Raw genomic sequence first — 17,344 nt, forward strand, 5'->3', positions numbered from 1 at the left:
CTTTTACCTGAAATATCCCTTCCCCAGTGTTCCCACAGAGAAGCTCCCCAGTGTATTTAAAGATTTGGCTCAAGTGTCAGGTTCTATTTCATCATCTTCTTTACTACTACAGTATCCATTTCTACTTCTCTGCCTCCTAAACTGTGAGATCTCTAAAAGGAACATCATCTTTTCATCACTGGACCAAATTCAGTGGCACAAAAATAATGAAGGTAAAGCTTTTGCCCTTGAAGGGGCAGGGAAGAGGAAGACTAACAAAAAAAACTTAGAATTCCACATAGGAGCAATCACTAATCAGGCTGGTACAAAGTACAGAGGAGGAGGGGCATGTGTTAGCAGAAAGAAAAATTTCCTGGAAGAGGTTCCATCTGTCTTTCCAGGATCATTTCAAGTCTTAAAAAGAAATGTAGTCCTTTGTACTTCCTAAAGTGCATTTAGGGATATAAGACCATACCGATTTTTATGGCTCAATTAGTTTCTGTTAATTCGTATAGACAGGAGAAAAAGATACCTCTATATTGTGGTCATTTATTATAAAAATAACACAACCAAGACACCTTTGTCTCATTTTATATTACTGAATATTCTCTTCAGATGATAGGGTGCTATAATTTTCAAAAAAATTATAATTCTTGCTAACATTTTTCCTGATACTAAATTGAAATAATCTGGGGGGGGGGGTGGAGAATTCATGTTAATTGTAAGACACCATTCACATTCAAAAGATAGTGTTTCTCTGAAGCCAACTTTCCTTTAAAAATGAAGAAGTCAGGCATGTGGGTGGCTCAGTAGGTTAAGCCTTCGACTCTTGATTTCATCTCAGGTCATGATCTTACGGTCATGAGATCGAGCCCAGAGTAGGAGCCCTTGGAGAAGGAGATCATGCCCAACATGGAGCCTGTCCCTCTGCCCTTCCCCCACTCGCTTGTGTGCACACACATGCATGCTTTCTCTTTCTACCAAAAAAAAAAAAAAAAGAACAATTCAACATTTTACTCATTTTAGTCATGTAGCTTTTCTTTAATGAAGAACCTCGTGTGGCTGAATACCATACTGTGTCAGGTGGAGGCAATGTGCTCAGGCAGGGTTTCTGTCAATCACATGAGAAACAGATCACTAGATCTAGCCATTTTGTAAGGGTCTTAAATAAACATACTTCTGTAGAGATGCAATCAGTGGCTTTGGAGAGAACAGATCCTAAATTAACCTGTTAAAAACGTTTAACTTAATGAAAGCGTGTAATCAATTTCCAGGTTGAACAGAATGAGTTGTCACTAAATCAATAGTATATGCAGTCCATTTTTCAAATGCTTAGTAGAGACTCATGAGTAGCCTAAGAACTATAGGTGTATATAAACTGTAGTTTGAAAACATGTCCCCTGTGCTAATACTTACAACAACATTTCTTAAATTCAAGAAACTCACAAGTAATGCTCATGATCACTTAAATGATAAACAGTTTATGTAACAGTGAAATCAAAAGAGAAAATAGTTAATATTAGATATCCCTTACCTTCAGGATTTAGAATAAAAAATGCCATTTGCATTTCACAGATCTAATCAAATGGGTCAGCTACAAGTATCAACAAAACCAGCAACCTTTAACCATTTATTAAGTGGTACTCAAAATGCGGTCTACAGGTCAGTGCCAGTTACAGGGATTCAGCGAGATAATTACACAGCATTATATAAACCAACACACTGCTTTCTTCATCAAGAAAGTCTTAAGGAAAGTATGTCTGCTAACCTAGGCAGCATACAGAGCAGAGAAGAACTGAAAGAGAGAGAAGTGTATGAAGCTCAAACTTCTTTTTAAAAAGGTGACAGGGTCAAGACATAGAATAAAAAGGGGAGGACGAAGAACGGATTTATTAGATGTGCTTTCTAGGAATATATTATCGATATATGCAAGTAATTAATATAACTCTTCAGAGGTCACATCTATATGTTCCTTGATAAAATGGATATCCTTTTTTGTGTTGTCTTAGCCATTTCATGAACTTGACTCAGTGATATCAGCATGAATGGGTGAAACTGAAAAGTGGTAATGCTCACATTTTTATCATTCAGTTTCGCAGATACTGTGAAACAGTTATAAAATACAATTGACCCCTGCATGATCAGGATGCTTTTATCTAAATGTATTAAAATACTTTTTGTTCAAAATTTTGATTTTTCACATAAGTCTGTGACTTCATCAAATCACCTGACAAGAATAAATACACTGTTCTAAAACACAGTATTTTATCAAATATGCTTACAAGTTTCACCTCTTATAATCCTGACAGAATGTAAAATGTTGACATATTGCTGAAGAAAGATTTTATCACCTAGGCTGAAGGTCAGCAAATTTTCTCTGTACAGGCCAGACAGCAAGTATTTTAGGCTTTAGAGGTTACAGTCTGTGTTGCAACTACTCAACTCTGTAATGAGCAGTTGTAATGAGCAAGCGGCCATAGACACTACGGAAACCAACAGGCATGGATGTATCCCAGTAAAACTTTTTTTATGGACATGGAAATTTGAACTCCATATAATTTTCATATGTCACAAAATATTATTCTTCTTTTGATAGTTTTCAACCATTTAATAATGTAAAAGTCATGCTTAACTCCCAAGCTGTATAAAAACAGATGGCAGACCAAATTGGCCTACAGGCAGTAGTTTGCCCTGATCTAGACCAAAGGCATAAAAAGCATTAGTTATCCCTTTCAGTTTTTAAAAGATGGAATAAAGTGACAGAAGAATATATGGTTCCTGACCAGAATGCAAACAATCACACCAACATAAAGCAAATGAATCATATAGAAAAAAAATTTACCCAAAACTCTTAATGACATCCCTTGCCAGCATAATTGGCAATTTTTCCGATATCGTGTAATAACCATGAAAACACCGTAATGATCTAAGTTAGCATATATGTTTACTTAAAATATCAGTTAACTCAGCAATTCTACTCCCAGAGGAATGCCAAGAGCACTGAAAACATGTGTTGACACAAAGTTTATACACAAATGTTCATAGTGACATTATTCTAATAGCCAGAAAGGGAAAGAACCCAAATGTCCATCAACTGATGTATGGATAAACAAAATGTGGTATATTCACATAGTGAAATATTACTCAGCCATGAAAAGGAATGAAGTACTGATGCGTGCTACAACATAAACGAACACTGAAAACTTTACGTTAGTGAAAGGAGTCAATCACAAGAGGCCACATATGATATGGTTCCATTTACATGAAATGTCCAGAATAGGCAAGTTCATAGAAAGTGAAAGTACATCAGTGATGCCAGAGACCCTGGGGAGTAGGAGAATGCAGAGTATGCTAATGGGTATGGGATTTCCTTCTATGGTGATGAAAATATTTTCAAATTAGATAGTAAGGGCATTTGCACAATCCCGTGAATATTCTAATCTACTAAATTGTACACTTTAAAAAGGAGAATGTTATGGTATATCAGTTACATCACACAATAAAATTTATAGTTAAAAAGAATAAGAGAGAGTAAGGATAAATGGTATTGATGCTAAATGTATAAATTCAATAGTGATGCATTAGTAAAAATAAGACAACCTATCTGGTAGAAAGTTAATCTATGCACTTCAGTAACAACATGTCTGTCTATCAACTCACTCACTAGGATAACAACAGATCAAGTAGATAAATGCACTTCATTTAAAATTTACAATAATTTTTAAAGAAGATCTATTGCATGGATAATACATATACATATAAAATAAATTTTCTATTTATATGCAATTTCTTATACTACCATTGTACATCTGCCAATATTACTAGCAACATGGTTTAGATCCCCAATTCAATCTTATTCTGTAAGTATTTTTAAATTTTTGGTTTTTTATAGTAGTAATAATGGCTTTGCTTCTCTGATTAGATGCTGCTACTTACTGAAATCATTTGTTTCCCCCCCCCAAATAAATTGAAAATATCTGTACTATAATATTTACCTTTTGACCATCATGCTCAAAAGTAGAAAACCAAGGTTCAGCAGTTTCCATAAGTTGTGAGAACATTGCACTAAAAATTAGAATAATACAGTGATAATGTTAAACCCTTATTAAAGTAGAAATGGTGTAAAAAAAGTAACATAATAGAAAGCTTTTGTACTTACTAGGCATCATGTTCCAGATACTCAGGGTTCAAGAGAGTTTTCATCTCCTCACTTGAAAAAGCAATACAAATAATCAAAATGTATAATGTTTTTAATAGAAGGGGATGCTGCAGAGGTTACCTTATTCTATACTCATAAGCCAACTTTCATATAATGTGTATATGAAAAAAAATCATCCTTTCTAAATAAAAAAATCAATTCCATTAACAAATGAAATCTTCTCTTTCTAGAAAGATCAAAAACAAACTAGGTACCTTGTCTGTACCACGATGAAATAACTAATTGCTACAAATAAAAAATACAAAATGTGACAATATATTCCTTGAATGTGTCTGATCTAGAATAAATTGGTTACTTCACAATCTATTTTGTTTTTCTAAAACAAAGCAAAACAAAACAAATATTTACTTACTGGCCAAATATACCATATGAAAACATTTTTTTTCTTTTAACGGCTTCTATTTTTATTATATTTTAATACCCATTAATCAGTGACAGTACCTCTTTCAAATTTTAGTGTTGCTTTTACCTTTCGATGGCTTGAAACTGCTAAAGCAGCATGTCCAAATTATTTAAAAGTAATTTTCAATCATCTATACTTTCCTGTGGACTATGATGTATGTACACATTTTGAAAAAGATAAAAACTGGCATGAAAATAGGATCACAATACTAACTTCATCCATATCATACTTTAGAATAACTGAATAAAGGGTAATTAAGATACAAGTGCTCTAGTCAGATCCAATAAACTCAGTAAAATTAGAAAAACTCAAAATGAGCTAGAAAATACTAACCTATAATATAGTAAACAAAAGTTAATTTAACAAAGACTCTAATTTATGCTGAGCAAAATGGATGGCTATATTTAATTAATAGAAATCATACAAATAAACACATAAGATGTTATGTGTTAATTTTTTCTGTTCTGCATATGGATGGGTCAGCCTATGGAATCCTTCTGACAAAAGTTTATAATCTCACAGCTTCTATTCCCAAGATACTTCCTGGCTACTTCTCTGGGCCATCAGTTAGCGCATTTAAAGTTAGAAAACAAATTCTAGCAATTAGCCTAAGTTAAATACAATTACTAACGTTATTTGCTAGAAAGAATAAATTAATGTATCTCAAAAACATGACAAACCATTTTTGTTTATTTATAGACTGGGGTTCTTTGGAGTACTGGCCTCCTATTTATGACCTTAACTCAGTCAAATCTGGTGAGGAGAAAGGATCTCAGATCAAGTTAAAGCTTGTGAAGCTTGTAGTGAAAGAATGGTTCATTAGAGGATGGTACATATGAATACTGTTAATCAATAGCACTTTGCCATTACACCAAAATTTCTTCTTCTTGATCCGCTACTTAAATGTCTTCCTGTGGCACAGATCTGTGACTTGCAAATACTATTACAATTACAAATTTGCCCATAGCCCATAGGACTACAACTACTAAGTGGAATTAATAATCAGCCACATGAAACACAACCAAATGTTTACAATTTATAAAAGTACCTTCAACGTAAAAGAGTCTGAGGTTAAAATGATTACCGCAAGGCTTAAAAAACAGATGGAGCTCATATAAAAACTTGCCTTGGTTGGGCAGACTCACTGGCATGAAGAAAAGCTTGGTGGTCACAGTGGAGGATAAAGACTATAGGCGCTAAGAGCTCGTGCATGCCCTGAAACATAAGAGCAAGACAAATGAGAGGGGGAAGATGCTGAGGGTCCACCAGTGGACAGAATAGGCTCAGTGAAATGCTTCTTCAACTGATCCTTACTACCAACATTTCCATATTTTAGAGAAATGCATGAAATGAAAAGCTACAAAATGAGATTTTATTTACTTTTAGAATTTGATTCCAATTCAACCACAGCACAAATTCTTCTTCTTTAAAACATGGAGAACAGTTCTCGTGTAAATGACACAACAAACAATAAATTGGCATGGCAAACAACCTTGCACCTGTCAGTTGCTTCAGGATCTGTATTCATAAATATGAATTTCATTTATGCAAATTATAATCATGAGCTACAGTGTAAAGATCTGCAGCAAGAAGGGCAACTGAGAACTGTAGACCTAAAGAAATTATATCCAGTGTTTTCATTACATAATGGTTCAAAATTAGGATGTCTGTAGATTTAGGAAGAGCTGAAGTCAGCTAGCTGGAAATGCTGGATAATAAAAGAAACAATCTCTAGCAGGTATGACAGCAAACAAAGTTTTCGAAGTATGATTTTCAACATGTTTAATCTGAAAACGACCATAATTTCTTTCCTGTCTACTTCAACTATAAGGTTACTGTTCAATTTATTTAGTGAATTCATCAATTGTATTTTCTTTTTCCTTATATTGGTGTTAGCCATGAATTACACGAATAGGCACAGAAACAAAAAAGCATATTAGTTACTAAGCTATCTCTAAAAATTCATTATTTATCCTTTATTGTGGAAAAGGTAAATAATTTGCCTTTTAAATGAAATGTTTTTCCCCCCTTAAGCATCAGAAAACATATTTAACAAGTTAAAAATAGACTATATTCTTTTCTGCCTCTTAAAGTGAGTAAATTATCACTTTCCTTTTGCTTAATAATTACGGATGATCTTTTATTTAAAAAAATAAGACAAAACACCACCTTTATAGGAAATAAAAATAAAATATGGAAGCAAAGAGAAGAGTTTCACTGGCGGAAGCAGAGACTTCCCATGATGGAAGGGCAGTCGCACCACCCTCTGTACATCCTAGAAGCACCAGGCTATTCTTAGAAAGCTAGTGGTCAGCACAAAATAAGATGAAAGTGAACTCTGTCAGAGTTCATTCATAAGTTATCACTAGCCTTGAATTAGGACTTTATGACATTTGTGCAAAATAATCTCTGATACATTGAATAGTTACTTGTGATTAAGACAAATTACCACACACCACTTCAATCTTTTTAATTAACCACGTCCTTAATAAACAAAACTTTAAATGACTATTTGATGATCCCTTAGAAGAGCATGGTAGAGATCCAGAAAAAAATGGAATTAAGTGCTGCTAAGTATGCTTTAAAATCATCATGAGGTGTTTATTCTCCTGGAATAATCTCAAAGTATTCCAAACACCAAGGGCCATAATTTAATCATCAAAGTACAAGCTACTTACTATAGTACTTGTATTTACTGTACCTACAGAAAAGGAAAAAAAAAAAAAAGAGAAAATGACAAGGAGAAAGGAAGGAAGGAAGGAAGGACCAAAAGAAAGAAATTAAAAACTATGCTAGATATCCTTATGGTAATCTTTTTGCCTATTTCGGATCATTAACTTAGGATAAAGTCCCTAGAAGTAGAATTTCTGGGTAAGTGAGTAAAGACATTTGTTAAAGTCTCTGATATATACACAATTAAGCTGCCCTTCAGAAAGAACTCCCTCACTTTAGGGCATAAAAGTTGCCACTTCATACATCCTAACTTGTAGTGTTTTGTTTTATTTTAATCCTTTAAAACTTCATAGTCAAATGGTTTACCTTACTTAAATGCTAGTGAGACTGACAAAAATTTTATTGACCATTTTTATTTAATGAATTGCCCATTTTCTCCTAATGAAGTGTTTCCTTTTTCCTGATGATTTGTTATAGTTCTTCACCAACTCAGGATAGGAACCCGTAGTCATTTTTGTTACATATGCTTGTCCACATTCATCATTTGTCTTCTAATCTTGATGATATCTTATGTCACAGTGAAGCTGTATTCTTTAAAACTGTCAAATCAAGACATCATCCTTCATGGCTTCTTGTTTTGCTTCCATGCCTAAGAAGACCTTCCTTATATCGAGGTTAGGTGAGTATGTAGTGTTCTTTTTCACAGCTAATTCTTTACCCATCCGGTATTTATTTTTGCCCTGAAGAATCAATCGGTATTTTTCTCTGCAAGAGTTCAACTAATTCTTGAATAACCCATCTTCTCCCAAGAGTTTTGAAATGTCATCTTTACCATACACTGAATTGCTAGAGCTTGTTTTTTCTCAGCTTTTACTGGCATTCCATTGGTTTGTTCATTATTGACAAGAACTTTACTATTTTAATGACTTGAGCTGCAAAATATTCTAGTCTGCCATATTTTCTATTCTTTTTCTCAAAATTATCTTGTCTATTCTAATTAGAAGGTAAGCTGAAGTATCATTTAAATAAAATGCTAAACAAAATACTGCAATTTTTATTGGCATTGCATTAACATTAACTTGAAGAAAATAGGTATTTTAAAGAACAACACATTTTCTAGCCCAAAAGTTGGTAAAACTGCTTAGTTTCTCACTAGGTTTTTGTTGTTGCTGATGGTTGATCTTCTGATTGGGTCTTTTCCCTCTCAATGTATTCTCCAACTAATGGCTGGTTTAACAAGAATGAGTTTTTGCCTAAATGCATCTTCCAACCCTCTTTAAATTTTCTCTTCCTTCTGGTTTCTGAGACACTATACAGAGTCTCTATTTGCTCATGCATCATTCATCTTCCAAATTCATATTTCAAAAACAGGGGTGCCTGGGTGTCCCCATTGGTTGAGCACTGGGCTCTTGATTTTGGCTCAGGTCATGGTCTCAGAGTCATCAGATCGAGCCCTGAGTCCAGCTCCACGCTGGGTGTGGAGCCTGCTTAAGATTCTCTCTCCCCTTCCTCTGCCCACCCCCTACTCGTGCTTTCTCTCTCTCTCCCTCTCTCTAAAAATTAACTAATTATTAGCTACCGATGATAATGCTGAGAACACAAATGTAAATGAAGTGGGCAAGTTCCTAACCATTATGGAGCTTGCAGTCTAGACAGCAAGACACACAATAATAAAATAAGCACAGAAATGACTATACAATTATCAACTGTGATAAATGATATCTATGTGTAGATACAAAAATCTAGCTCCTGCTACAGGCTCACCACATAGAAGGTATTCACTGGATGGTGACTGGCTGATTAAATATCTACCTCTCCATATAGCAATGTACTGGTAAAAGTTGAACTACAATATGAGAAATGAAAAAAAGGAGAACATTAAACCATATACCAAATCAATAAGGGTGCTCTTTGTATAATGGAAATTAAGAGTTCCCTGAATATCATTAGGACGACCTTTTACAAATTCACTGTTGACTTCTAACTAAACTGGGGGCATTTTCTCAAATAGACTTGAAGAGATTGTTGGTTTTACTCTTAATTCTAGACTAGTAAAACCTGATTAATAATTGCAACTGGCAAGTGTATAGGCATCTTTAAAGGAAAAGAGAACTATTTAGAAAGAATGATCATAAATTCAATATGCTCTAATTTGACAAAGCATAATAAAACACAATATATTGTCTAGTATACTTATTGGTTCCCAAAATGTGTATTTTGCTTTCATCTATACCATCAGCATTTCTGCTTGCTTAAAGTCTTTATCCCTGCTGGATCGTTAGTAGTCACTGCACTCCAAACTCATGCCAGTTGAACATAAAGGTAACGAAGTTTTCTTCATCAACAGCCTGTAGGCTCACAAAATTGAACCTGTTCTTTTATCTGCCTGTGTTCATTTAGCCCACCAAGCAGTCTTTATTAAAGCTGAGGCATCAGGCAGTCAAAGTTCATTAATACCATTTATATAATCTCTGCAGTTTCAATTAACTCAGCAAGACATTCTACTACATGATAACAGTCTCATTAATTCAATAAAATCCCATAACTATTAACAATATGGTCGATGTTAAACGGGGTGTCACCTAGTACAAAATAATAGCTTTAACAGCTTGTGATGAAACTCAAGGTTTTTTTCTTAAATTTGATCTGGCTAAATATTCAGTCCTTCTTTAGCAAAGTATTATTTCTATGTAAAGAATCTATAGGACTTTAAACATGTACAGGGAGTAATTAAATCTTACTAAGTGACTCCCAAGAGTAGGTTAATAATACTTTCTTATTCAGTAATTGATTGATTTTGTCTAAATTATCCAGAATCTGATCTTCCATATTCTTGTTTAGTTTTCCTTACAAATGCAGTGGGCCACATACATCATAAATGCCTGAGTGCAGTTATTATGTTTTGTTCCTTGTCTGTGGAACTTGTTTTCATTATTACACTTCCTTAGTTGACTTTTTTCTTCCACTAAAGAAAAGAAAAATGAGAAACAAATGTACAGCTTGGGATGATTTTATTATGACTTGGTTCACTGTCATCAAATCCTTTACTGTGCAGTATTTTCAAATATTGGAAAGAAGAAAGGGCACAATGAAGGGATACACTTGATGACAAAAGCCAACACAATGAGGAGAGAACAGAAAAACAGAAACAAACCTGGATCATTGATGAGGCGTCTGAACTACTGAACTGATGCTGCAGAACCATTTTGCCCCTAGACTTCTTGCAAAGTGTGTTAATAACATCCTTAGAGTTGAAGTTATTCTGAATGAGATTTTCAGTTATTTGCTTCCAAAAATCCTACATTGATACTTATTTTCTCCTAGTCTCCTTTTTGGTTGGTTGGTTGGTGGATTGGTTTTTGGTCTTTGAACTTTGTATCCCACATCAGGCTCTGTGCTGACAGCATGGAGGTTACTTGGGATTCTCTCTCTCTCTCTCTCTCTCTCTCTCTCTCTCTCTCCCCCCTTCCCTCTCTCCCACTCGCTTTCTCTCTCTCTAAATAAACACACTAAAAAAAAAAAATCCATATGTAACTGGACCTGTTCTTAGTTTATTCCACTGATCTCTGTTGACTCCCACACTGTTGTTATACTGGCTTGATCACAGAATATTTACAGAATAATTGCCATTCTTTGCCAAATGCCTTTACCATTCTCCCCTTCCCCTAAATTCTGTGGCAACTCCAACATATTTAACAATGATAGTAGTAGTAATAACCACCCCAACTACAAACAAGAACCCTTAGTGAGCACTATGTGTTTTTAACTCTACAAAGTCAACACTGTCATTGCCCTCATCTTACTGCTAACAGAACAAAGATTTAGAAAATTTAAGTAAAATGTCTAGGATTATGTAGCTAGTAAATGGTTGGTTGAACTGAGATTCAAATAACAGATATAAGCCCATACCCAATGCTCTTAACCACTAAACTATATTATTTCCATTAATTACTGTAAAGCTTTTGTGCACTAAATTTAAAATAACTGTGTCCGGTTTTTAAAAAGTTCATCTATCTCTTAGATTATAATTGGAATGCTAATATATTTATATATTAATTTGGGAAGAAGTAATATTCATTTTATTTGATGTCTTCTCATACACAAACATGCTATCACTTTTCTATTTATTCAACCCCTGCTTTATATCCTTCAATAATATTATAATTTTCTTCATATAGCTTTTATACCTACATTGCTATATTTATTTCAAGACACTTTCAAGTTTTGGTTGCCATTATGAGTGAGATATATTTTTTCCATTTCCCATTCTAAAAGCTGATTATCACCATGTAATTAATATAAAGGCATATTACTAACATTAAAAGCAAGATAAAATTAGTTCCCTTGGGTCTTCTATGTATATAACAACAAATACATTATTTAGGACCATTGTAATATGATTTAGTTTATTATCTTTAAACTGATCAAGTTTATTTCAAATTAAATACATTGTTCTAGGGGAGCCTGACAGGCTCAGTCAGAAGAGCATGCAGCACTTGATCTCGCTGTTGTGAATTCCAGCCCCACGCTGGGTGTAGAGACTACTTAAATAAATAAATTAAAAAAAAAATATTTAGGGGCGCCTGGGTGGCTCAGTCAGTTAGGCATCCGACTCTGGCTCAGGTCATGATCTCATCATGGTTTGTGGGTTCGAGCCCCGCATCGAGCTCTGTGTTGACAGCTCAGAGCCTGGAGCCTGTTTCAGATTCTGTGTCTCCCTCTGTCTCTGCCTCTCCCCTGTTTGTGCCCTGTCTCTCCCTCTTAAAAATAAACATTAAAAAAAATTTTTTTTTAAATTTTTAAATAGATACATTGCTCTAATCATACAGTGTTTTCTGTTTTATTACACTAAAGTTAAGTGATTATCAGTTGAACATACATCATAACTTTTGACTGCTAGGGAATTTATTAATTTGGTTCGACTTCCCACTTACTATACATTTTGAGAATACATAAAAATATCCAACTTCGTGTATTTTTATTGGAACACCATCAGCTTAAGTACAAACCTAGATACTTCTTTATATATTAAATAACTAATCCACATTTCAGTGAGAGCAAAACATAATCCAACAATCTTCTTTCCTTTACTAATGGGGGATGAATCAGATACCTGGATAACAAAGAGTATCATAAATTTCCAAAAATTTACAGGAACTTTCTGAAGTCGTATTACCAGTAACTTTTAAAGAGTGGAAGGACACTTGATTATTTTTTACACGGCAGGTCACATATTTATAAACACTATTTATATATGCAATTCTGAAAAGTTTTATTACTAGATTGGCTTCAAAGGTGCTGTTTATAAACAAACTCCCAAAAGTTGAAAGAAAAGATTGAACGCCTTACAGAAGACAATTTGGTAGAATGTCTTATAATAAGGAAGAAGCATATGTGCTTCAATGAGCTTACTTTTCTCACCATGCAGCTGACAAGCAGCTCTCTGATTGCTTTACTATTATGATACAACTTTGGATACAATAAAGGCTACATTATTGCTCTATCATTTGTCAAGCTGTATAGAAAATTTTGAGTCAATGGATGCCACCTGTACGATATTTTCATTACCTGTTTATAAAGCAACTGCTCGTTTTCTCTAGCATAACAGAAAAGAACATCTGTAAGAATTTTTCTCACATTTTCTTGTTGGAAAAACTGCATTTCAGGAAACCTGAAGAAAGAAAACACAGGATTAAAACTGACTAGCACAATTCCAAGAAATACCCTCAAACTCTCATCTCTAAGAGGCATCAAGGGTTACTTTATGTGTTAGTACAAGTGTGTATTTGCCATGCAACTAACTTACGCCACTGGTGAGACTGACAATGTTAAGGAACAAAGGATGAGAAATGATACAGAGGGAAACGATACCTTTCAACACCTAAATATTTCAAATGTCTCCATATGCTTCAAGTCCTCACACAGTGGATACAACAGTTCTTAAGCAAAATGAATCCTAGCCTGGATATTTAGGGTTTGGGCCCATTTGGTTTTCAGGATTAGAATGTAATTTTGGATGTATCAGCTTTTTGAAGAAATCAGTATCTTTTTTTTAATGCAAATATCAGGATTTAAATTATTATACATGACCACCCTGTTAGTTTTGTCTGATTAAAATGTAGACTTCAAATGGAACAAGTCAGTCAGTATTGTTTAAATGTTCTCTGGATCAAAACCTCTGCCAGGTGCTCTGAGGTAATGTCAAACAGGAAAAGGGCACAGTATCCCCTTGAAAGGAGCTTACACTGTTGTTTTTAATGAAAGAATATACAACCGCACACTCCAAAGAACAAATACGTAGCAATAATACACAATGAATATATAAGGGAAGAAATTACATCACCTAGGAGTTAACAGTCAAATAGGTTCAAGCACAAAAGATTTGAACAAAGATTTGTAGGAGAGGAGGAAGATGGACTATCAGTGGGAAAGAGAAGCAGATCAGAAGGACAGATGAAGGCACACAAGGCAGTGAGTATTCCACGTGTACAGCACAGTATGGTAATCAGTAATGAGAAAGAAAAGTACTGCCATGAAGCACTGCCAGCTGAGAGAAGGACAACAAGACAGAAGAGGTGGGCAGGTCCGGAAAGAGCTCTGAATGCTGAATTTACAAACGAAGACAAACAACCGAGTGACTCTACATTTCTGAGTATCTAAGTAACAAAGAAAACAGTATCTGAGTAACTTTAAGTGGGAACAAGCCTTGAAGGAGGAGAGATTACAGGAAGGAACAAGAGGGCATTATAATGAAGTGAAGGGGAGAAATAACAAACCTGAGAAGAAAAGCCTTCAAATTCAAATTCAGGTCGCATAACTACTACGTATATAATCTTGAGTAAGTGATTGCTTAACTGCCTCACCTATTAAGTGGGAATAATAATGCTGATCTTGTGACCACGATGAGATAACATTAAAGCACCAGGAACAGTGCCTGGCAAGCAGTAAATGTGCAGGAATAGAGGTGATCATTAGTCTCTGAGTACTGGTACTTCAGGTGATAAAGAAGTGAATTAGGTGGCTTTGGAACTAGAGCAGAAGAGGGACAGGAGAGAGGCTGAAGAGGAAGAGTACCCAAGATATGGAGGCACAGGGCATCATCAAGACAGAAAAATACTCCTTAATGCCTCCTCTAAAGAGCAGAACTGGTTGTTTTACTTCATATTATAATGGCTTACTGCCTTTTCCAGGAGACTTCAGCTGTTTTATGCTTCATCCTGATCCTTTTCTGTCTCCCTGTGAGAGTTACAACTTTCTCCCCAGTCCAGGCTGGGTTCCTGGGTTAACTCCACTAGTGGTTTGTGAAGCATCTCATTTTCGGTCCTAGTTTTTATAATAAATTAAAGCCTGTCTTATCTTCATCCGTTTGTGTGACTTTTGCTTGAAATTCCCTTTGATGTGCAATTGTCCCCAGACACATATATTTGGTTTTCTTTCTTGCAGAAAGGAAGCCTCTATTTTAGATGCCAGTAATAAAACAAACCCATGGGGGGGAGCAAGATTTCCTTACATCCCTGCCTAAATCTGAATTTGATGACCCCTCTGGACAGTGCCTACTCGGGCAAGGAAGTGTGACTAGGTGCAAGTGACCTTAGCTCCTAAAGAAGAGAAAACTTAACCTGAAAGTAGATTCAGGGCAAGAATGTTGTTTCATAAAAGCCACAGGGGTTCCAGAAAGGTGTCAAATGCACTGATGTAGGAAAGAAACACAAGCACTTTTTAAATGACTTCTGTGGGACAGAAGTCAAATATCCCAAATTAAAGTAATCAGGATGAAAGATATGTAAGTAGTTAAAATAAATTGCTAAAGAGAAATTTCTTGGGAAAACTTAAGTCACTAAGGTAAGAACAGATTAATCCTTCTGAGAAGTGAAATTATTTCCCCTTCTTCCTCATTAGAGGACTTAAATCTGCCCTGTCTTTGTTTTTTAATTTGAGGTATAATTGACATACAACATTGTATTAGTTTCAGGTGTAAAACATAATCATACAGTATTTATACATACTGTGAAATGATCACCACAGTAATCCTAGTTACCATCCCAGCCATGTCTTCAAAGTAGGCTTCCTGCCCCATGATTTAGATCATATGGCTTCCCGATTTTGCATGTCCCCTCCCTTAACTCATCTTTGGAAATTTACCATACACAATGGCACAACCACATTCTATGTAGCTGATGCAATCTGAAGTGATTTTGCAAGAAAGTACTAAAAACTCACTTTGTAACAAATACCTATGAACTATATAGTAAGAGTTTAATACCTAACTACTAAAAATGTAAATTATATTACATACCGATTCATAGTTTCCTTTAAATGCATACTAACCACTTGCAAGATTAAAAACAAGAGAGCTACAAGAATTAAATTGCAGGTAGATAATTTAAATTACCCACTTTTAGCAAATACCCAATCAACTAAAAATGTGTATTAGGCAGACACAGCCTATCTACGCAACAGCACACGATCTACAATCCTAAAGTGCCAATTTATGAAGTTTCGCGATACCCTCTTTTTCAGAAAAGTGTGACTTGTTCTCTAGATTCTGATGGTTTCATAGCACCAAATAAGTAACGTAGAGAGATACAGAAAAGTTTTTTAAAAGATATAAAAGTTTATGCTATTTAAGAAGTTCGAAAAAGAACTTCTATTCAGAGAAGATTTAAGCTCAATAAGTCTTTGGAGATTATCTAGTCTAACTCAGAAGGTCACAGGTAAGGATTCTGAGACACCATGATTAATACCTGCCCCCACATTACTGGGTAGTTAGGGGAGCAGTACTTTCCATCCGCTTCACTCATCAATTATAAATAGGCCAGATAAACATATTTAGGTAAAATTCCATGAGTTCAGAGTTACCAAGAAGAACCTAGCTCAAAAGGCTGATGAATACACCTGAATAGTAATATATCTCCCACAACAAATATTTGATTGTTTTATTGTCAGGCTTCAAACCAGAAGACATAACATACCATCTATAGGAATCAGAAATAAGAGGGAGAAAAGTACAGTGAGTAGCTTTTCTAGGAATAGTAATAATCAGTTTTTGACGATATGGTTTAAAACCGTTTCAAAATAGCTTCTCTGCCATTCATTACACTTCTATGCTTTCTTTTACCCCATGCCACCTGGTGTTGATCAGGATAGGAAAGCAACTTGAATACCATTCTAACCCAAATATCATTGGAAAGGCAAATTTACTTTTGAAACAATAATAAAAATCACAGAATACAGGCTCAAGGTGGGCCTTTTATCATGGGGAAAAAAAAAAAAGGAAATGTTAGTAACTTCAGTAAAGATGAGGTAGAAAAAACAACTTAAGAATTAAAACTGTAGGGGCGCCTGGGTGGCTCAGTAAGTTGAGAGTCCGGCTTCGGCTCAGCTCATGATCTCGCGGTTCTTGAGTTCAAGCCCCGCATCAGGCTCTGCGCTGACAGCTCAGAGCCTGGAGCCTGTTTCAGATTCTGTCTCCCTCTCGCTCTGCCCTGACCCTGCTTGTGCTCTGTCTCTCTGTCTCTAAAATAAATAAACATTAAAAAAAAAAAAAAGAATTAAAACCGTAGAAGTTTATAGATTAGTTCAAGCCAAATATCTGATAAGCAAATAAAAGGGAAAAAAATTCACACTAAATAGGGACTGAGGATAAGTTATGTTATTATCAGAAAATGGAAGTCCAAGAGAAGTAATTTCCAAATCTGGCCAGGAAATGGGAAGGAAATAGAAATAAGTGAGAGTGGAACTCTGGTATAGATAAAACCAAAGAGAAAGTCATAGTAACATATTCCATGATGAAATTTAGACAATATTGCCTAAAAAAAAATTTTTTTTTTTTAACTGTATCCCAGACTTCTTTAAAAACAAAGTGATGAGAGGGGTGCCTGGGTGGCTCAGTCAGTTTAAGCATCTGACTTCGGCTCAGGTCATGATCTCACGGTCGGTGAGTTCGAGCCCCACGTCGGGCTCTGTGCTGACAGTTCAGAGCCTGGAGCCTGCTTTGGGTTCTGTGTACCGACCCCACACCCCCGCCCCTCCTGTGCTCTGTCTCACTCTGTGTCTCAAAAATATATAAA

The 17,344-nt window shown here is 35.2% G+C and overlaps 1 protein-coding gene across 10 annotated transcripts in view; it reads right to left on the minus strand.

Annotated features, from left to right (window-relative positions):
- Positions 1-17,344, minus strand: part of TBC1D5 (TBC1 domain family member 5) — a 536,588-nt gene that overhangs the window by 210,691 nt on the left and 308,553 nt on the right. For all 10 annotated transcript variants that reach the window (XM_042999057.1, XM_042999056.1, XM_015539905.2 and 7 more), the window contains 4 exons: positions 12,843-12,945; positions 5,728-5,816; positions 4,139-4,189; positions 3,975-4,044 (listed from right to left, as the gene is read on the minus strand). In XM_042999057.1, coding sequence (XP_042854991.1) covers positions 3,975-4,044; positions 4,139-4,189; positions 5,728-5,816; positions 12,843-12,945 — 313 coding nt within the window. The remainder of the gene's footprint in view (positions 1-3,974; positions 4,045-4,138; positions 4,190-5,727; positions 5,817-12,842; positions 12,946-17,344) is intronic.

This window comes from Panthera tigris, chromosome C2, assembly GCF_018350195.1.
Source record: "Panthera tigris isolate Pti1 chromosome C2, P.tigris_Pti1_mat1.1, whole genome shotgun sequence".
In the NCBI taxonomy this organism is placed as follows: Eukaryota; Metazoa; Chordata; class Mammalia; order Carnivora; family Felidae; genus Panthera; species Panthera tigris.